We start from the raw sequence: 22,966 nt of genomic DNA on the forward strand, positions 1-22,966 counted from the left end.
AGGGAAGGGAGGGAGAAAGAGAGAGAGAGAGAAACATCAATGTGCGGTTGCTGGGGGCCATGGCCTACAACCCAGGCATGTGTCCTGACTGGGAATCGAACCTGCGATGCTTTGGTTCACAGCCCGTGCTCAATCCACTGAGCTACGCCAGCCAGGGTAGGATAATATTTATAATGTAGTGATATATGAGAAGCATTGTGACCAATAATTTAGAAAGTATATTTTACATGCACAAAAATAATTTTGGTAAGAAGAGGGAGAAACAATTCATAAAAATATTGCAGAGGAAAAGAAGGGGGGTGGAGAAATCCAGCACAATGAAGCCTCTCACTTGAGAAGTCTGAATTCTTTTAAACACATCGTTTGTGATTTATATTATTAAAATGTCTGAGAAGTGAAGTAAGTTGTTACTGATGGCATAGCAAATCACCCTTATGATTTTCAAGAGGTCAGGGGACAAATCCAAGGTTGCTGTAATGATGCAATCATCAGCCCATTTCTTACTAATAATGTTATATTGTTGACTCTATTACTAATAAGTTATCATGACGATGATTTACTTCCTTTTACACACTGCACTAAGAGTCTAGTTGAAAGCCAGTGAGAATTCTCTGAATAAACACACGAATGCCCCAGCTGTGAGACGGACAGGTTTTTAGGATTATATGAACCCATGTGAGAAACTGCATTCATCCTCCCCTGGGGCACAGGGTAGCAGAAATTGTTCACAGTCCAGCTGCCCTTTGTGCCTCCAAGACACACCCTGTGGCAGCAATTACTGAGGGATTATGTCTGAAAAGAGTTGCGAGGGTGACCTCCTCTGCACTCTTCTTGGAAACCTCCAAGGACTGAATCAGCCACTTGTATACCTGACCGCGTTTGTTCCCAGGTTAAAAAAAAAAATCTCATGTCTCCTTGGAGACCATGTTGTACTTAAAAGACAAGGTCTTTCATCTCAAGAGGAGAAGGTCCACTTTCCTCCTGCTTTTTCCTTGTTGTTAAATTCTCAAACATAGGTAAGTCAGTAGTGGGACATGCACCCAAGAAAAGGTCTTGTTTTTCTTAAGAGAAAAAGAGATACATTTTCCTTCTGCTTTTTTCCTAGTTGGTGAATACATAAAATAAGTAAAGTAGAAAATGTATGTTTTCAGTGTAGAAAATACATTTAGTGAAAGATTTAGAGTATTTCGCTGTGTGTGTATGAGAGAGACACACACACACAGTCAGTTTGGTGGGTGGTTAGCTGAACTCCCTTGATTAATGTGGGTTACAAATATGACTTGGTTCAGTTGCCCTCATGATCCAGTTTTTCCACTTCTCAAAATTTACTCTATCAAAATAATCAAATATGGGTGCAAATATTTATTTTGCAGTACTGATCACAGCAAAAATCAGACATAGCCTGGGTGTCTAACAATAAATGATTGGTTTAATAAGTCATGGCATGTTGTACCTTTGAAAACTACGTAGCCTTTAAACATCATTTGGAAGATCGTTTACCACGGTGAGGAAGGGCATACACTTTGCAGTTTGTAGGCCCAAACTCTGTTATTCACATAGAGCAAAATCTTACCTTCCCTAAGCCCTAGTTTTTTTTTTTCCTGGGAGTGACAGTATCTCACTCTTAACGTTGTTATGAGGATTTAAAGAAGACACGTGTGAAACCCCTTTACAGAGGGCCTTGCTCAGTGTAAACAATAAACGTTAGCTATCATGGTTGCAAAGGACAGATAAGGATGTACATAAGGGTATGGAAAAACATCTACCTTCAATAACAGGAATGGTGGTTGAACTTGTTTTTCAACTGCTTTTCAGCACTTATAAATGTGTTTTTAAAGTGTTTCTCTTATGCATTGCTATAATGCACTATATTAATCCATTTGATAATGCTGAACCATCCTTGTATGACTAGTATAAACACTACCTAGCTATGGTATTTTTCAATATACTTCCACTGTTTTTACTTATGATTCTTTCTCTCCTCTCCTCTCCTCTCCTCTCCTCTCTGTCTCTCTCACACACACACAATTGTGCAAGTGTTTGAATAGAATCTGTATTCTGTGTCTTGGGTCCCAAATTTTATTTATTAATAATTGGTTCATAATTATATAGCTTTAAAATCAACATCATGTACATTATCCAAATGCTATCATGGGTTGGCACACTTTTTTAAAAAAGATTTTATTTATTTTATTTATTTTTAGAGAGGGAAGGGAGGGAGATAGAGATAGAAAGAGAAACATCAATGTGCGGTTGCTGGGGGTCATGGTCTGCAACCCAGGCATGTACCCTGGCTGGGAATCGAACCCACGACACTTTGGTTCGCAGCCCGCGCTCAATCCACTGAGCTACGCCAGCCGGGGCTGGCACACTTTTTTTGTAAAGGACAAATAGTAACTATGTTAGCTCTGTGGCCCATAAGGTGTCTCCCTGTCGCAGCTGTCCAGCTCTGTAGGAAAACAGCTGCAGACAGTACGAATGGACATGGCCAGATGTGGTCGACACACCTCAGTTTATGGATGGATACCTGTTCTATGTTCTCATTTATTTTTTGTCTCTCACCTGATAACAACTGAGACAAGACTGAATACTTTAAAATTTAAAAAGAATGCTACTAAAATAAACACACACACACACACACACATTTGGGCCACAGTCTTAAAGCACTTTCCAGAGTCCACTTTGCACCTGGCTGTTGGGTCTGAATGGCCAGCCAGGTACATGCCCAGTGCTTTTCTTCATGCGCTTGAAGAAAATAATAGTCAGTTTTGGAGATGAACAGAGGGAGACATGGAGATACATTTTTAGTCTAGTACCTGTATTTTAAAATAGTCTCTGTCTTTAGTTTTACTGACATCTAAGTGTTTAATAGTTAAAACTGCATTTTCCGGTATTTTATGTGTGGCTTAACATTTTTTGAGTTTTGATGTGTTAGTGTGATTTTTTTGTTTTCCCCCTATAGTGACATCGACGAACCAAAGGAATCACCAACACCTTCTAAAACATCAGCAGCCGCTCAGCTGGACGAGCTCATGGCCCACCTGTGTGACATGCAGGCCATGGTGAGCATAGTCCCTGTGGCAAAGCCTTCAGGTTTATGTCTTTGGAACTCACCTCTGCATTCCCCCTGGAGGAACGCTTCCAAGTTATCATTTCTTTTCCCAGACTAGATTTAATTTGTTGGATGAGTTCAACTTTGTGCTATGTATTATCTGGACACAGAAGACATTACGATCCAGGCACTGATCTCAAGGAGCTCAGAGTGTGCTTGGTAAATAAAATGAGGCATAAGCCTCTGTGACGTTTGTAGAATGAAAGACAAGGTGGTTTATCAAAATATGTGGAGCAAACATCAGGAATGTAGAAGGTCAGGGAGATTTCATCAGAGGCGGGCATGGGTGTGGGACAGAATCTGAAGAATGGGAAGGGTTTGGACGAAAAGAGATGAGAGCTGCGGTTCTTCTAGCTGGAGTGAACGCGGAGGGCCTGGGCCTTCGGTGCCAGGTGAAATGTGGCAGGACTGTTAAGGGGACCTGCGCGAGCAGGACAGAGGAGCGTGGTGGGCAAGCTGGGGCAGAGCAAGGGAGATCGAGTGTGGCTTTCACAATAGGAAGCATGAGGAGTCCTACGCCCCACACTGAGATGAAACCCTTGTTTTCCTAGCCTCCAGAGCGTGAGTGGTGAGCTCAAGTGGCCTGGCAGGGAATGGAAATTGGATAAATGGGCTTAAGAATTTATCAAGGGAAATAGCACCTAGAATTCTTAAGGTAGACAATACAACCACTCGAAATTGGCTGGAGGATGTGATACACACAAGTGACTAGGAGATGATTTCAAGGCAGTGTATAAAATGTGTGCGATTGGCGAGGGTAAGAACCTCACCTTTGCGGTTCACGGTTGGACTCCCGACTCCCAGCACAGTTCCCGACACACTACGAATAAAACATACGTAGCAGGGGGACAAGTGAATAAATGTCAGAAACAAGTTTCTTTAATGTCTACAGTAAAGCTGAGTGTATACTTCATCGCGCTGTATATCTGGGAATACGAGGAAAAAATCTACATCAGGTTTAATTGTGTGGTGTTTTCTGATTGATTTAACATGTACCTTGCTTTATTTACGTTTTAGCATATCTGTTTGTTTTTTAAATTAATTAATTAATTTTTAGAGAGAGGAAGGGAGGGAGAGAAACATCCATCGGTTGCCTCTTACAAGCTCCTGACTGGGGACCTGGCCCACAGTCCAGACACGTGCCCTGACAAAGAATCAAACTGGCAACCTTTGAGTTCCCAGGCCAGCACTCAATCCCCTGAACCACACCAACCAGGGCTGTTTATCTTTTCAACAGGCCATACGTTCACATGGTACAAAAATCAGAAGGACAAACGTTTGCAGTGAACTGTTTTCTTATCAGCTCTGTTCCTAGCTATTCAGTCTTGTCCCCGGAGATAGTATTTCCTGTTTCTTCCATAGCAAATAAAGAAGCAAATAGAAACAGATGTAAATACGGAGGTAAATATAGATATACTATTGTGTTTTCACTTAGTTATTTTTCATACTTAATATTGGTCACCTTTTAGACCTTTAGGCCTTTTAGACATTAACCTTTTGAACAGTAATCTTTTCAACATTAACTAACATCGTATAAGAGAGGAGGAAGGAAATCTGTCAGATGATAAAAGTTCCTTGAAGGGAAATGAGCACTTTGGATTAGTGAGATACTGTGAGGTTGTTCCTGGCAGTGAAAACAGGATAAGAGGAGGCCTGAAGTCAGACTGTGACGGATCCCATTCAGGGGACTGCAGGGGAGCTCGCTGGTCTTAAACACTGGACGCTTTTTTAAAAAAGATTTTATTTATTTATTTTTAGAGAAGGAAGGGAGGGAGAAAGAGAGAGAGACATCAATGTGCGGTTGCTGGGGGCTGTGGCCTGCAACCCAGGTATGTGTCCTCACTGAGAATCAAACCTGTGACACCTTGGTTCAAAGCCCGTGCTCAATCCACTGAGCTACACCAGCCAGGGTTAAGTGGATGGTTTTTGCTGAGCGATAAAAGATGAGATTGGAGAGGTACAGTGAGGGCAGTGGATGGGAGCCTCTGTACGTCTGTGTGATGTGTGCAGATTTGATGCTGGAAGCAATGGACAGCCATTGTGGTTTTCTGATCAGGAAATATTAGAGGGTAGCAACGGCTACAGTTAGAAAGGAGTTGAGAGAGATGGAATCAGAACTTGAGTTGATGAAGGATAAATTGGGGATCTTTTCTGTAATCTGAGGCTTCTTCTTTGAGTGTTTTATAATAACTATTTTGGAACTTTGCTTCCATAACTACCATCCATCAGCAAGTCTTTTTTTTAAGATTTTATTTATTTATTTTTAGAGAGGTAAAGGGAGGGAGAAAGGGAGAGAAACATCAATGTGTGGTTGCCTATCGTGTGGCCCCCACTGGGGACCTGGCCGGCAACCCCAGGCTTGTGCCCTGACTGGGAATCGAACCTGTGATGCTTTGGTTCGCAGCCCGCGCTCAATTCACTGAGCTACACCAGCCAGGGCAGCAAGTCTTATCTGACAACTTCTTACCACTTTCTCTGTTAACACTGGTCCCAGTCATTTCTGGTTTGAGCCGTAAAAATAGACTCCCACCTGACTAGTACTTCTAATTTCCCTCTGTACTTGATTTCTCACTCAGCTACCACAGGAATTTTATGAACCAGGTTCTTTCACTCTCGTGCTTGAAACCCTTCCATGGCTCTGCCACCCTTGGAATAAAACCCGGGCTTTGATCGTGGTGATCTTTGCCTCCCATCCCCACTCTCTGTTGCCCCACTCAGTCTCACTCCCTCTTCTCGGGCCCCACTGACCTTTCCTACCGTTTTTCTGATTACCAAACTATTTCCTTCCTCTGGGCTTCCCCTCCCTCTGGAATGCTTTCCTCACAAATATCAACGTTTCAGGTCACTAAGTACGTCACTCAAATACCCCATCCTTGGAAGTCCTTCTCCAGCCACCCTCATTTTAATCAATTCTTCCTCACCATCCCACCCTCTGTCGCTTTTATCTTGATGTGTATAACTTATATCTCATTTCTATCTGAAATTTTCCATCACATATTTATTTGGCTTAATTGTTTATTGTCTCTCACCCAGGGAATATAAACTTCATGAGGGCAGACACGTGGCTGCTCTCACACACTGTCTCTCCCAAGAGCCTAGAGCAGGTATTGGCACAAGCTAGGTACTCAATAAATGCTACAAATAAATGAATAGCAAGAAGGTTCTTACCTGTAGTCGTTACAAAGGTCAGAAAAAGTATTATCTTAATCTATTTAATTTCTGCTGGTCAGAAAAAGATTTACAAATGAAGGGAGATCAGTCAGATTGCATTTGGCTTGAGGAATTTGGAATGAAAAAGAGATGAAGGCGTTTGTATTGGGGTTACACTGTTGTACCCTTCCATACCTTGGAGGAAGGTCCAGGAAAGACTAAAGGGTCAGTCAGGAGAGGTGAGCTTACAGGGTCACAAAGAAGAGGCTCTGCTTCATGGATAAATGCCCACGAGGCTGACTCTCTTCATGGTTCTCTCTTCGCTACCAGGTTGCAGTGAAAGCAGAGGCCAGCAAGAAGCACTTACCAGAAAAGCAGGATGACAAGGCTTCCCTGGACTCCATGCTGGGGGGTTTGGAGCAGGAATTGCAGGACCTTGGGATTGCCACCGTGCCCAAGGGCCACTGTGCTTCCTGCCAGAAACCCATCGCTGGAAAGGTGGGATGCGCCAAGATGATGGTCCTACAGCAGCCATCTGTGTCTCTGTGTGTGTCTGTCTCTGTCCCAGCAAGGACTGCTCTTTCTCCTTATATTCTAAGACATTCTAATAATAGTTAATAATTACCGACCACTTACTGTAGTCTGGGCACTGAGCTAAGTGCTTTACAAGTGTTCCTTCATTCAATGGTCACATTAGTCCTGAAGGGAGACTCTGTTATTGTTCCCTTTGTAAAGATGAGCAAACTGAGGGCTTAGGGGAAGTTAACAGACAGGTCCCAGGCCTAGTGAGAGGTTAAGCTAGGATTTGAACCCAGGAGAGTCAAACTCCTGAGTTTAAGCCCTTACCCTTTGTTCTGTGCTGCCTTTACTCCTAGTTTAAATAGATTGCCTACAATTTTTAGCTGCACTCAGCTCCAAAGCATAGCCAATAACTGCTGCTCTGCATCATTCTCCACCAAAACCGTAACAGGGCTTTCAAACCTGACTCTGCATGAGGCGTGAGGTAAGGCGTTCATACCAGAGGAATAAAAACTGTGCTTTGGCCTTTTCCTCTTCCAGGGATCCCTTCCATGCCAAGACTGTAGCTATCTGTTGTCTCTCACCACTGTGCTCTATTTTCGTGCTTCCACTGCCTGGGGCAGCATCGTGGTAACGAGCATTTACAGGATTTTCTCAGCCTGAGCAGTCAAGAAAGTGGGCACCCTTTTTCTCCCCATAGAGCATGGAGAACAAACCTCATAGGTAGGACCTAGGTCCAGGCCTCAGTGTTGTGTAACTCCAGGGGGTGTCATTTATGGGGAATACGGTGTGAAGCGTGCCCACCACAGACGTGCATCCTGCAGGCCCTAGAGAGCCGGCCCTCCTGGGCTCTCACGCCAGGCTTTGTTTCATCCTCCAGGTGATCCATGCTCTAGGGCAAGCGTGGCATCCAGAGCACTTCATCTGCAGTCACTGCAAAGAGGAGATTGGCTCCAGGCCCTTCTTCGAGCGCAGTGGCTTGGCCTACTGCCCCAAGGACTACCACCATCTGTTTTCTCCACGCTGTGCTTACTGTGCGGCTCCCATCCTGGACGTGAGTCAACCCCTCCCCCCTGCTTTCCTGTAGTTGTTGCTCACTCGTGTGGAACCAGGGTCATGGCTCTACACTCACTCGTGTAGAACCAGGGTCGTGGTTTGCAGCTCTGCGGCATTCTAGCATCTCTCTCTGTGTTCCTTTTCCAGAGAGTGCTGACAGCAATGGACCAAACCTGGCACCCAGAGCACTTCTTCTGCTCTCACTGTGGAGAGGTGTTTGGTGCAGAAGGTACGGCCGGGGTTCCTTGACCTGCCTTCCTTGATCTGGAATTGGGTTTCTGCCTGGGTTGTCTGGGTTTCTGCCACTACCACCCCCGTGCCCATCTTAGTACTAGATGCCATCCTTCCCTACCTTTTCCCAACATTTAAGGATTTTGTTTCAATCAAATTACTATAATCCAAGAAATATGAATGTCTAGTTTAAAAATGCAAACATTACTCCAAGGGTAATATTGAAAATGAATAGTCCCCTGCTCCTATCTTTCTCCACCCCAAATCTGCTTCTGTCTTAATTTTTTTTAGCTTTCTCTTTTGTTATTTACTTATGTGTTTTAAATGATATATTGCCATAAGTTGACCACCCCCCGCCCCCCCAAATTTGAATCAGTATGTATTCACTTTCTACCAGAGAAGAGGAAGATTTAGGAATGTTATTCCTATCCCATCTTACCCCCAACATATTTCCTCTCCCCCATTTTCTCAACATAAATTAGATGGTAATTGCAGGTCAGATCAGTATTCACTGTGTACATGTAGATGACCACGTAAATATTGCTCACATTCGGGCCAGGCAGCAAACTGTGATGGTAGCAGAACTTGGATTTGGGAGTCAGACTGCCTGGTTCAAATCTGGGCTGCGGTAGTTGTTAGCTCTCTGATGCCGTTCAAGTCATTTAACCTTTCAACCTTTCTGTATCTCGCTTTCCTCCTCAGTAAAATGGGCCTAATAACAATGCTTACCTCATAGAGTCCTTATGAGGATTTTAAGAGACAATACCAGTATAGTGTTTGTAACAGTGCCTGGTACATGGAGACATAATAATAATAATTATTATTATCACGGTGCCCTTTTTTGTATAAAATAATTTTTTCCTGAAGGTAATATTTTGATCCTTTTTCTCATTAACTTAATTTTTATTATACTTATCACTAATTTTTCAGACAGAACTGTGAAATCCTTCTCAAAATGGTCAACCACATGTAGTGATAGGTCAGTTCCATTTGTTCTTCCTTGTAGACATCTGTCTAGGAAACTTCCATGTTCCTGCTCCAGGCTGAAATGGTTTCTCCTCAGGCCGACTGAGGAACAGTTATTTCAGGTCATTATCTTGGGAATTCCTTTTACTGTTTTCCTCTTTGGGTCCTCTGTTTCCTGGATCTCAAGCCTCTTAATACATGTTACTGTCTTTATTTTGGTGGAGCACACCCTTTAGTAGCCCCTGAGAACAGGATAGGGGGTAAAACTTTTAAGACCTTGAATGTCTGAAAATATATTTGTTCTGTTGTCTACTTTAAATTGCCTGGGTAGACAATTCGAGGTGGAAGCTACATTCCCTCATATTTCTGAAGATTTTGCTTTACCATCTTCCAGCTTCCACGGTTGAGAAGTTTTTATTAAAATTTTGTTCCTATTCCTAATCCTTCCTATGTGATCTGTTTTTCTCTCTTTGCATGTTTTTTCCGTTCTGTTTTCTGAATTGTCTTGATTTTTTCCTGACTTCTTTTTATGTTTGTTTTGAACAAATATGACTCACGCCTAGAATCAGAAAGCTTCTTTATCTTGCTTTCTGCTGTCCTTTTGGAATGAACTCAGTGGGGAATGTTTTCTCCTCTCTCCTAAATAAAAACTCAGGCCGCCCCATGTCTCTTGTGATTACTCTTTTATTTTCTTTAAAAAATTTTAAATTAGATTTATTAGGGTGATGTTGGTTAATAAAATTACATAAGTTTCAAGTCAACAATTCTGTAACACATAATCTGTATAATGCTTTGTGTGTACTTACCACCCAATTCCAGTCTCCTTCTGTCACTGCATTTTTGGCTCCCTTCACCCTCCCTCCACCGTTTCCCTCTGGTGACCACAATGCTGTTATCTGTGTCTGTGAGGTTTTTCGTTTGTTTTTCTTGTTGTTCTTTTGTTGCTTTCTGTTTTATATCCCGCATATGAGTAATATCATGTGGGTTTTGACATTTTCCACCTGATTACTCTTCACAAACAGTTCTAAACAGAAAACCAATTCAAAACATAAAACCAAGTCCTCAGGTAATCCAGTCTGTGCAATAGCTAAAGCTCACGACTTATTTAAAGTGACAGTGACTCTCTCCCCTGGCGGGCCTTTAACCTGCAGGAGGCCAGGGAAGGGGGTTGTTGCCTTTCATGTGTCCTTTCCTGCCTTTGGCATCTACCACACTTACCCCTATTGCTAATGTATTAAAATCTCTTCATTAAATTTATCGGGGTGACATTTGTTAATAAAATTTTAGAAATTTCAAGTCCACAATTCTATACTATGGATACATCATCTGTATATTGCATTGTGTTCTCGCCACCCAAAGTCTAGTCTTCTTCCATCGCCACATATTCGACCCCTTCACCCTCCCTACACCCTTTCCCTCTGGTGACCACAATGCTGTTATCTGTGGCTGCGAGGTTTTTTTGTTTGTTTTTCTTTCTTTTTTATTGTCGTTCAAGTACAGTTGTCTCCATTTTCCCGCCACCACTTTCCCCCATTCCACCCACCCCCTCCTCCCACCCTCAGTCCTGTCCCCCTTTGGCTTTGTCCATGGGTCCTTTATACATGTTCCTTGATGATCCTTCCCCTTCTTCCCCCCGATCTCACCTATAAGTGGAACCTAATCTGCAAAACAAACAAGCAAGCAAAATATAACTGGAGACATGGTTTGTTTTTCTTGTTTGTTCTTTTGTTGCTTTCTGTTTTGTATCCCACGTATGAGTGAAACCATATAGTTCTTCTTTTCCATTTGACTTATTTGGCTTAGGCTAATGCTCTTGATATCTGATCCCTTCAGAGATGAAACAGGGGTGGACAGAGATGAGACTAAAGGGCAGGAAAATTCTAATTTTGTCTAGTACTGTTGTAAATTTTCTTTGTGCTGTATGGGCCTGGCAGATGTTTAACTCTGCCTTTTATTCCCCCATGGATCCTTTTGTGGATCTAGTACAGCCCCAACTGTAAACTCCTAATTCCCCTTCACACGTCTTGGCTGGCTCTTCTCCCCTTGGCACATTTCTTGGAGGATCCATTTCATACTGATCCTTTATTGCAGGGTTTACATTGTTTGCTCCTGGTGTTTTCTTAGAAGTGATAATAGTGGTTCCAGATTATCCCTTTGACTCACATTTGCATATACGGATCACAGGAAACCTGTACCTTTCTCTTGCAGTCACTGGGATTGACTCCCTCTTCAACTATCATAGGCCCCTTCAACCAGACTCTCACCTGTGGACTTTTTCCAGGGATGAGCCAAATACCATCAATGGTATCCCACCAATGGCAGGGGACATATACCCAGCTCTCCGAGTGGTCCTGTTGAAGTCCCTCTCTTGACTTGAGATTAGCAAGAGCCATACCTTCTCCCTCTTGTTGGGGGTAGGGGGAGTGGATCACCCACAGCACAGTTTTTTTCAGAGAAATCCCTCTCTTAATTTCTCTTTCTCTTTACCTGTTTTGTGTCCTCCTGTAACTGAGGAGTTCAAGAATTGTGACAACAGTCCATGGCTATCTACTTTGAGGGATGTCTTGCAGCTTAATTTGGAATTTGCTATCAATGACATCTCAATGCCTTACATCTCGTTATATTGTTCTTTGCAAAATGCTGCTGGTCTTTGCTTGCCCATTTCCTACTTAGGAATGAGACACTAAAATGCTAATCGGAATATAGGCAGAAGACGTGCACTGGGAGACTCAACTGTGTGGTACTTAGGTGGGCTACTCTGGCCATTTTTCTGGAAGATTCCTAAAAATTAATATTTTAGGTCATTAATCTTGAATCAGTTCTACCCAAGAGATGTTCTTTCTGCCAGCATTATGAGAATTTTAAAAAGCAGCTGGAAGCTGGGGTTTCACTATTCAGAATGCCAACTTTTATCTAATTCCCATTTTCCAGTAGAAAGCTTGACTTCTTCTCCTGTAGCGCCCAGTGTCCCTTCTCTGATCATTGGGGCTCTCCGGTTTGATATTTCCAGAATCAATCACTGTGTCTTTGGGAGGGTAGGGAATGTGATCTTCTAACAGCTCCTCAAACTTGCAAACAATCCTGTTTGCAGCCTTGAAGGCTGTTTTATGCATCCAGTTCTCGAGCCCCCTCTGATGCGATGGAGCTCCAGATGGCTTGGGTTTTATCGGCACCTCCTCTCTCTGGAGAGGGAGGTTTCGGTGTTCTTATTTTTGCCAAGCTAGTTGTCACACTTATACCTACTTTAGATTTCTGAAAAAAATTTAAATATCTCACCTGTGGCATCTCTTTTCTTTTTCTCCTTTTCCTTATGGGTCTTTCTAGTTCAGGTGATTCTTTAACTGTCACGTCAATGATGTTTCCAGAGGAAGTGAAGGTAATCCCATGTGTCTGGCTCTCACCCGCAAGGACTCTCCTAATGCTAGGCCTGTGATTATGTATATTCCTGACTACCATTCATTCAATCCCTACCACAACTGTGTGCGACTGATTGTATTCCACATTTTACATAGTTATAGATGAAAGCACTGAACCTCAGGGAGGAAAAGTGGTTTGTTTCAAGTCATACGATGGGAAAGTCAAAGAGCTGGAGTTTGCTTTAAGGTCTTATTTTGGCAAGTTTCATGTGTCTGTTTTTCTACAACATCATAACTACCTCTTGATAGAGCCTCAATTCCTCTTCTATCACTGGATCTTTTTATTTTCTTGGCACCAACACGTTATGCTTTATTTGAAGATAGAGCTGGATGGAATAGCGCTGATTTCATCCACCAGCCAAGTGCTTCGCAGTCATTTGCGTGTTCATGGAGGCTTGTTTAATGCTTTTCCCAAATCAGTAGGTCTTTCGTTTCTAGACTGCACTTGTGTTAAGTGGTATTTTTTCGTTTAGATTTAATCTAAAGTATATTGAAACATGTCGTGGTGAATTTGTTACTGGTAGCCATGGAAGTCTGAGGATTAGCTGAGTAGAGCAGTCGGCAAATGAACACTGCCCAGGGACAATCATGACACAGAAGTTGCCTGAGAACAGAACAACTGAATACAGACACATGTCAAGAAGACGTAGAAGTTACGTACAAAAGAAAAACATCCTATCCATAGGATGTCCAGGAAGCACCCCTGCTCTTGTCTTGGGCCTCTTCTTAACAGATGAGGCAAATCAGGTCATTTATAACTTTACATAAATATGAAGCCACACCTAAGGTATATTGATTTAGACAACTGACACAAAAGGCCATTTACTAATTAGAAGCTCCTCTTGGGTAGTATTTTTGTTTTCACCTTTCACTTTCTGTAAATGTGTCTCCTGCCATACAGTTAGTCCACTAATTAAGTGGCATCTTGCCTTGCCCCAAGTTACATAGTCACACACAGAGTTTCTATAATGACAGCTAAACCTTTGAGCCTCCCGGGGAATTGAATTCATCTGCATTTTTGTTTCAGCTCAGGGAATTCCACTTTAAGGCTCAAGTTTCTAAGCACGATAGGCCTTAACACCCTCCCTTTGGGACTGGGTCCTCATTGCCTGCCTTTCTTTTTAATTGTTCATTATCCAGGCCATGCAGGTGCTCCCTAATTTCCCCCCTGGCTAAGAGCCTAGTCCTCTCTCTTGGTGGCACTTTTAATTGTTAGTGTTTCTCATCCTTCCTCCAGAGGTAATTGGCCCCAGAGAGAGCCTCCAGGAAAGTAAGTGCTGAAACTTTCTCAATTTATTGGATACCGAATGCAGGGGTATCACAGCAAGTTTGGTTTGATTGCTTTTGATTCCTCTCCTGAGACTCACCTGAGTTCAGACAGAGGCTGTTACTTCCCTGCTATGTCATTCTTATGACCCTACAAAATGCCTAGATGAAGGTCATCCCTAGGCCAGTTGGCATGTCTTGCAGTTTTCTCAAATAGCTGCCCTCAAATAACTATGCTGACTTACAGGCAAGCTCATTTTTAGGTCATTTACATCACCTGAGGGCTTGTCAAAAATGCAAATGCTCAGGCCCCATCCCAGACCTATTGAATCAGAAACTCTGGGGGTGGGGCCCCGCCAGTAATCTGCATTTTGATAAACTCTCCAGGTGATGGATGCCCACAAACATTTAAGAAATATTGGGCCACACAAAAGTAAGAAAGAGAGTTGTGCATTTTGGTTTGTTTTTCTTAAATACTAGGCCTTCCCACAGTCTGTTGTACTGATCAGACTCTAAAAATTCTTTGGTAAAGTAAAAAAAAAGTAAAGTAAGCTTGTCTGTGTCTCAGGGAGAAGAACACAGGACAGCTTATAGAATGATTAGTTTAGAGTGGTAGATTTATAGGCCTCAGAAATCTGTGAAACTATCTGCTTTTCCAAGACAGCATAGTTGCACAGGGCAAGGCATATCAAATAGTGGTGGGGGATCATGGAAAGACCACAGGTACTTGATTTGGGTCCCAATCCCTGGCTGCTGCCATTGCCTCCCCAACCCCGCAACCGCATTTAAAAAAAATCTGCCTGCTACTATCAAAGTAGATTTCTAGAAATAATGTTCTTGGTGAGCTGCTTTCTGATCTACTGAGCATGTAGTGGGCACAGGCAGAGCTTGCATATTTACAAAGCTGTTCACTTACGATATTTGGGCTCAGCCAATACTATCAGGTCCCACAGAGAGGTCAGGATGCATTAAGGTTTCTTTGTAGTTCTTTTTGTCTTTAGAATACGTCCAGTAGGATTGTACAGTCAACATACTGTGTGTTAAAGGCACTAGAATGAATCATTGCCTTTCTTTGGTCTTATTATCAATTTGATATGTAGTGAATTTGTTTCCACTTGATTCAATTTTTAAGGATATATTTTATAAAACAACTGAAACCATATATTTATTTAGGGACCTTTATATTCACTATATTTCTCTGAGGTATAATTAGCAAATATTTTCCTCAGTTTGTCCTTTTCTTGACTTTACTTTAGGTGTTTTTTTGGTCATGGGTAGGTCATTAATATTTTTAATGTAGCTAAATTTATTCATCTTTAACTTCCCTTTGAAATTTGAGCCATTTCATGACAGTTCTCATTTCATTCCCAGATTAAAGAAAAACCCGTCCATTTTTAATTCAAGTATTTGTATGATTTGAATTATTACATTTAGATCTGGCACCCATTTGGAAGTTAATATTTCATAGTACTTTATTTTAAAATATTAGGCAGTTTTTTTCCCCAGGTGCTATTTTAGCTACTGGAAATACAATGTGACAAGACCAACAAAATCTAGTTTCTCTCCAAGCTCATGACCCAGTGGAGGAAGACAGACCCTCGTTGGCACTGTCTCCCCTATTTCAGATACCGACATTTCAGATAATGGTGTGATTTCAGATTATGGCGAATGCTATAAAGTCAATGAAAAAGATGAAGGGATAGATACAGGCTGGAGAGATGCCTCTCCACTAAGATGATTTTTCTTTCAGCTGATTAATGAATGACAAGATGAGGCTAGCCATATCAAGGCCAACAGAATAGTTAGCACTAAGGCAATGAGGAGGAATAACCCTTAACACTGTCGGGTGCTCACTGTGAACCAGGCACGATGCCAAAACACTTTCTCTGCGTTATCCATGTATTTCTTATAACAACCCTTTCAGGTAGGTATTTATTCTTAGCCCCATTTTAACATGAGGACCCTGAGTCTGGACGAGTTCAAAATCATTGGCCTCCTTTGAACCTCTGACTTGGCGTAAGGTCTCAATGTGCAGCAGTGAACCCTTGATTTTCTCCCTGCAGGCTTTCACGAGAAGGATAAAAAGCCATACTGCCGAAAGGATTTCTTAGCCATGTTCTCACCCAAGTGCGGTGGCTGCAACCGCCCAGTGTTGGAAAACTACCTGTCAGCCATGGATAACGTCTGGCATCCAGAGTGCTTTGTTTGTGGGGTCTGTACACTCAGTCACTTTTCTGGATTTAGGGAAAGTCAGGGGTTCTCCTCTCCGAGAGGCAGAGCTGGTCAGAGGGTTCACAGCTCGGGATGAGGCACTGGTGTGGGCTTCCAAAAGACACGAAATGTAGCATTTGTTGTGGGCATTTGCTTGTTTGTGTTGCAAGTGGGCCGTATTCTCCCCTCCGTTTGTCAAAGACCTGCATGAATTCCTGCCACTGGCACATTAACTGGCAGGAATCTCCAGCCTGAAAGTTTTACTTTGCTGAGGTTTTATCTTCTTGACATCTGCATTCCTTTCCTTTCTCTTCTCTCCTCCCCCAGGACTGCTTCAGCAGTTTCTCTACTGGCTCCTTCTATGAGCTGGATGGACGACCCTTCTGTGAGCTCCATTACCACCACCGCCGGGGGACGCTCTGCTACGGGTGTGGGCAGCCCATCACCGGCCGCTGCATCAGTGCCATGGGCCACAAGTTCCATCCCGAGCACTTCGTGTGCGCTTTCTGCCTGACACAGTTGTCACAGGGAATCTTCAGGGAACAGAGTGACAAGATCTATTGTAAACCCTGCTTCGAAAAGCTCTTCTCACTGTAATCTCAGCCGACCCACACACCCTTCAGATCAGCTAGAAAATTTAAATCAAGAGAGGAAAGAGTACATTGGTTCTTACTGACCTTCTGCTTAATGAGCATATAGAGAAAGTAAAGGCGATGAACAAGGAAGGGGATGTCTAAATGTTACATGACTAGGCGCGTGGCCTTACATTTCAGATTTCAGTGTTAGTTTTGTTTTTTTTTAACTGGGGACTTGGATTTAGATCCGGGTCCTGCTGTCTGGCACGTACACAGATATCTCTCCCACATGCGCATGATCGTTTCACAACTGCTTTTCTCACATCTCTCCATTTTTCTCACATTTCTCACATTTCACTCCTCTGATGTTCCAGCTCACATCTTCTCTCCTTTGGCCTTTTCAAGCTTCCCGTATTTCCCTGTGACTCAGTTTCCCACAGTCACGGCTGTGGACTTTATCCTTGCTGCGAGGAATTGGGATACGATTCTTAAGCTCCTTGCATGTCCCTTGGGTGTATTTCTCATTTTCAAGAGAAAGTAGATTTTACCTGGACAGCTTTGAGTGCTGACACAATTGCTCATTAAAGTGGCTCCTGTTTTAATGACTCAGTGTCATATGGTTTGGTAGATAAACCTTCTGCTTCTCCTATCAGCGTACTAGGCACTTTGTGCGATTAAGTGTGTGTCACACCTCTCGTGCACTTCCGTACAATTAGCACTTGTTTCACCAAAAGAAATGAAAAAGAGGGACTCCTATTCACTCGCTTTTTAAAATTAATGTGGGCCTGTTCATGACATTTCTTTTACTTTATCTTTTTTGCACTTAGATAAATGAATCCTTTGCAAAGATGGCAAAGCTTCTTAAAGTACTTTTCATCACTTTGTTACTGAAAGAGGAAAACTGGATCTCTCCTAAGAACTTGCAAATCCGTATTTGCATGTGTATGCATGTCTCCAAACTCATAAAATTGCACATACTAAATATGTCCAGATTTCTTGTGTATCAGTCAAATGCCAATAAAGCTGTTGTTTGAAAATAAAAAAGCATCCCCCTCAATGTCACGGTCGTCTCGTGAAGATAAATGAGATGGATGTCCTTAGGATATTGCTGAAGAAAGAGGTTAGAAAAAAACCATTTGACCATTTTCCAGTCTGGATTAGGAAATCCAAGCACCCAATAAAAAAAATCTCTACTTCATTATTTGTTCCTCTGAAAAATATTTCAAGTAAAGTTGTAGAAAAGCTAGTCGGGTTATTAAAGAATCTGACCTTCTTGTGTCGTACCTCAGGAAAGCTTCAGAAGGAGTCATGTTTACTCAGAAGAGGTATTGAGAAGGTCTGTACTGTATCGTTCTTACCATGGTCTTAAAGAGAGTGTATGATTATTTGTTAAAAAATGAATTACATGACTGAGGAAAACTCCTTAACTAAAGGTACGCCTTAAGAACTGATTTGGTGCCTAGATCGGTAGGAGCACAGAACTTCTTGGAGAACTGCTGGATTAAATGATTCTTATCAAGCTTTGCTACATCTATCTGGGTTCTCTGGCACAGCGCCTCTTCATGTATATTTTCCACATGCACTCATTTGTTGGAATGCATGATAAGGGGTGTAAAAGTTAAAAGGAAGTGATAACAGTTCATTCTGTGAAATAGGAACTTCAAATGTATCCAAGCTGTGTGGGAGGCCACACAGTTAGGGAGCCATCTGGCCTCATGTCCTGTTTGGTTGGCTGAGAGAACCAGACTAAGCAAAACTGACGTTCGACTTCTAAACATCCTCTTACTGCATTTGACACTGTGATGTCACATGCAGGTGTTAATGTGGCAGTTCGTGGTTGCTTGGCAACTTGACAAACTGAACCTGAGGTTTTAGCCTTCAAAAAAGGATGTTCAAGTGCTAACACCTTTTTGTTAAGAATTCGCTATTTTGAGATTTCAGTAGATCTAAATATTTTTAAACGTCAGAGAAACTCCAGAGTTCATTAAAGTACAATTAAGAAGTGAAGGCTTCTTCTTCTCACAATAAATAGAAGTTTTCAAAACAAGATGATGCCTTCACAGCTAGTGTTTTTAGCCACAAGAAATAAAAATAACTTGCAAGTAAAATGTTCTTTTGAAAAAAAAAACCCCCAGAAATCCTACTGCTCAAACCCATCACCTGTTTATTCTTGATTCTGAGTAACTCCTTGATTTTACAAAAATAAAAGCTACCCTCAAAGACCAGGGCTTTTCCATCAGTGATAGATAGACAGATAGACAGATACAAATGTCAAAGAATATGATGTAGACTGGAAACTCTATTCTCAAAGAGGAATTTCTCAATTAGTTGGCCAATTATTTTTATTTTATTATTATTTATTTTTTTTTAAGATTTTGTTTATTTATTTTTAGAGAGGGAAAGGGAGGGAGAAAGAGAGAGTGAGAAACATCAATGTGTGGTTGCCTCTCGCACACTCCCCACTGGGCACTGGGCCCACAACCCAGGTGTGTGCCCTGACTGGGAATCAAACCAGCGAACCCTTGCTTTGCAGGCCAGCATTCAATCCACTGAGCCACACCAGCCAGGGCTGGCCAATTATTATTTAAAATAAGTATATAATCTCCCAAGGTGATACTTTGCTAAAGATAATGTTTATTTTCCATACAAGTTCTAGCGTGAACTTCTCTTGCGGTTGTAGGATGGCTGCCAGCTATGTGCTACCTTCTTCATGACCACTAGAGGGAGAAAGAGTCCTTTCCTTGAGCTCAGCTAGAAAAGTCCTGAGATTCTCCTAACTGGGCCAGCTTGGGCCACAGACCCACTGGTGACTTTGGGGGGAGGCGGGGATGGACTGTGCAGCTTGGCTGAAGCCAAACCGGACCATTTCCAGAGTGAGGGGCAAGACCAAGTTCCCCAAAACACAGGGACTAGGTGGAGGAGATGTGAATATTTAAAACAATCTGGGGATTGTTGAACAGGGGGTAATGAATGTTGAGAATATGACTCTGTGTTAGAAAACACACATATTAAAGTGTCTTCTGAGTTTCAAGGCAATACAGAAGGTAAGAAAATAGATATGCCCAGAGCCCTGAGGGAACATGCCTAAGAACTCTACAGAGTTCAAAAGTAGAGGAGAGCCAGGAATAATGGCGTTTAAAGAATAGGAGGCCCATATAAGTTCTTGGACTTCTCTGGACTAAAGCAGGGAGATGCTGGAGAGTTGTGGGTTGAAGGGTGGAGGGAGGATAAAGGGGAAAAATTGGGAAAACTGCAGTAGCATAATCAATAAAATATACTTTAAAAAAATAATAGGAGGCAGGAGTACTGGTCTTCCTTAGGCCCCAGAGTACAGCAGTAAGAAGCATCGAAAGCAGCTTCAGCCCTGGCTGGTGTGGCTCAGTGGACTGAGTGCTGGCCTACTATGCAAAGGGTCACCGGTTCAATTCCCAGTCAGGGCACCTGCATGGGTTGTGGGCCAGGTCCCCAGTAGGGGGTGCATGAGAGGAAACCACACATTGATGTTTCTCTCCCTCTCTTTCTCCCTCCCTTCCCCTCTCTAAAAATAAAATTTTTAAATAAAAAAAGCAACTTCTGTCTGAGAATCTGAAAAGCGAGCTCTTCCAGCCAAAATAAGTGCGAAGAAATATCACCTTTTGTTAGGAGCAAAAGTCTTAGGCATCATCAACAAGTCCTTAAGAAGGGCAGTGGTGGCAGCCACTAAAATGGGACTGAAAAGGTGACTGTCTGCACCCACAGTACTGTGGAGGCTCTGTTACTAGGTATAACTCACCATCGGGCAGCATGTAAGTGCTGAGAACACAGAACTCAAAGGAGAACTGGAAATCTATTGGGGTCCACTGGATGAGACAGAAACAGATCTCAGGTAAGAATTAGTGCTTGCTGTTGTACTCATTGCAAATGTGTAACTTTGCCCGAAGCAGCAATGCCTAAATCTATTCCTTTAGAAAAGAGACAGTTTATGTAGGAGGTTCCACCTCCCCGTTGTACCTAAATTAATCAAACGCATGGTGCCTAAATTAATTTCCTGTGGGAAGATGCTCCTGATTGTGTTTAGGTTCATAGTCTAGACAATTGCATAGACTTCCTGGCATCTTAGTGAGAATAATCCATCTTCCCTTTCTAGTTTGCATATCACCAAATCTCAACAAAAGACTAGGAATATCATTTTAGCCTGGGATAACTCCCCCAATTCCCGTGAGAGATACCTCAGATCTCAGGTGCTGATGGAACAATTTCTACAGCTGAGAAGGAGCACACCGAGAAATCAGAGGATTTTACTTCCTTTAAACTTCAGCTTAAAGGAGGTGACACAATCTGGACTTTACTTGCCTTTGGACTTTGAAAAAAATAACGCGGAGAAGTGCGCCCCCACTGTCTTTCACACCCTTGCTGGTGTCAGTCATATTGGTCGTCATCATAGCGTATCAGTCTAGCTTCTCCACAAGGAACCACATCTCTCCCTTGTTGGGTTCATGTGGTCATTGATGGTGCGCCGACTTTACCCTCAGCTCCTGAATGGACACGAGTGTCAGGCCTGACCAGTGAGCGTATTTTGTTCTTCTGGAGCAAGGTGACTAGATCAGGGATAGACTCGTGACTCTAGCAAAGCCAGTCAGATTACTCCCCGGGACCTTTGCTGAGTGATTGGGAAAGAGGCATTCTCATTCTGTTGGGATTCTATCTGTAGAATAATAAAAACCCATTGCTGCTGAGAAACATCTTTATCATCACTTAGGGGAGACTGTTTGAGAAAGAAGCCAACACAGAGGAAAGTACAGCTGAGTGATGATGAGCCAATGCCTTCTTTATTTTGAGCCGCTCAGTCCTGCCACATTGGCGTCTTACCCCCAGACTGAGAAGTTACCTGCGTAAATAAATTCTCCTTTTCGCTGAAACTGATGTGGGTTGGAAGTCTGTCACCAGTTAACTGAAAAAGCACAACAGATATATTCTCTCTCTTACCAACTTAAAGTATTGCAAAAGAATGAATAAGTGAATGCACACATAAACTGAATAGTGGCACAGAATGTACATTGCATGTCACCATGAAAAACAAATAGACAAAACTAGTACCTGCCATCCAAGTACTATCCAGACCCTCACCCTTCTTAGCTTCTGAGATAGATGAGATCGGGTGTGTTCGGGTGGCATGACCATAGACAAAAATAGTATCTGACCACTTCCCAATGCTATTTACATTAGAGCACAATGAAATACTTTGTATTTTAAGTTTGAGGTATCTTGTAGATAGCTGATGCATTTAGAATAAAAACTTCTTGTTCCTGTCCAATTTGTTAGTAAAGTTGAATAATGTTTATTAATATTGCTAAGGGGGCAGGGTGCTGTCATACTCTAGGATGCAAAAATGCATTCTAAATTATGTTATATATGCTACTTTGTCTAGTGCTTACCCATAGAAAACTATTAAATCTTTAATGTTACTGTAATGTTGAGCATTTGTAGTAAAAAATAGTTTTTTTAAAGATTTTATTTATTTATTTTTAGACAGGGAAGGGAGGGAGAAAGAGAGAGAGAGAGAAACATCAAAGTGTGGTTGCTGGGGGCCATGGCCTGCAACCCAGGCATGTGCCCTGACTGGGAATCGAACCTGTGATGCTTTGGTTCGCAGTCCGCGCTCAATCCACTGAGCTACGCCAGCCAGGGCAAAAAATAGTTTTAAAACATCTTCATGTCTTACTTGCAAACAAAAGAAAAAGAAAAAATTTCAAAACCACAAAATAATCTGATTTACGTTTATCCTCTAAGTTGGTCCTCAGGGAAAATTGGGTGTGCAGGGGGTCAAAGAAGAGAAAGAGGACATTTACAGTGATTCTGAGAGGAGATCTCAGGGACACTTCTCAGTGTCAGGTCTAAGGTGATGATTTTCACTATGTCGGGTGACACTTGGAAAATAAGACTTTCTCACTCCAGGTGCTTTTGCATTTTCAGACATGAATTAAATATTGGAGGCTTAAAAATAGAGTGAGAAGCTTAGAGGGAAAGCAAGTTTTCCAGGTTGATGTGAAAATTTTGAAAGAAGAAAATAAGAGGGGAGAATGTTCTAAGCTACATAAAAGAACGTGTGAGTTGGACACGGTGAAATGTCCAGAGCTTCCGGCCAAGGAGGGGACGTGGGGAATGAGAAGGGTGACAATAACACACAGTCTCTCAAGGAGAAGGAGGCCGTGGTGGGTGGCGGGTGTCTGTGACTCAGTTACTTCTGTTATACTAACCGCTTGGGGAAGCTATCACTTATCCGAGAGCGTCTCCTAGTTTGGATTTTTCTTGACGCAGATCCTGAGATGAAGATGTGCGTACAATAGTCTATTTCTGCTGGGAACTCTGGATGCACAGGTGGCTGGATGAGACGGCAAAGGGAAGCGGGCCAATTCCGCACATAATCACGGATAGGTTACTGCTGCGGCAAGCTGGAGCTCAGTATCCTTGAGGACCTCTGGGAT

The 22,966-nt window shown here is 42.4% G+C and overlaps 1 protein-coding gene across 2 annotated transcripts in view; it reads left to right on the plus strand.

Moving 5' to 3' along the window:
- LPXN (leupaxin) overlaps positions 1-17,546 on the plus strand; it is a 32,180-nt gene extending 14,634 nt beyond the window's left edge. For both annotated transcript variants that reach the window (XM_045855466.1, XM_045855467.1), the window contains 6 exons: positions 2,963-3,062; positions 6,593-6,760; positions 7,662-7,835; positions 7,985-8,066; positions 15,780-15,928; positions 16,255-17,546. In XM_045855466.1, coding sequence (XP_045711422.1) covers positions 2,963-3,062; positions 6,593-6,760; positions 7,662-7,835; positions 7,985-8,066; positions 15,780-15,928; positions 16,255-16,524 — 943 coding nt within the window. In that variant the 3' untranslated portion in view covers positions 16,525-17,546. The remainder of the gene's footprint in view (positions 1-2,962; positions 3,063-6,592; positions 6,761-7,661; positions 7,836-7,984; positions 8,067-15,779; positions 15,929-16,254) is intronic.
- Positions 17,547-22,966: the final 5,420 nt, after the last annotated feature.

Source organism: Phyllostomus hastatus, unplaced genomic scaffold (genome assembly GCF_019186645.2).
Source record: "Phyllostomus hastatus isolate PE091 unplaced genomic scaffold, TTU_PhHast_1.1 phas_scaffold_11, whole genome shotgun sequence".
In the NCBI taxonomy this organism is placed as follows: Eukaryota; Metazoa; Chordata; class Mammalia; order Chiroptera; family Phyllostomidae; genus Phyllostomus; species Phyllostomus hastatus.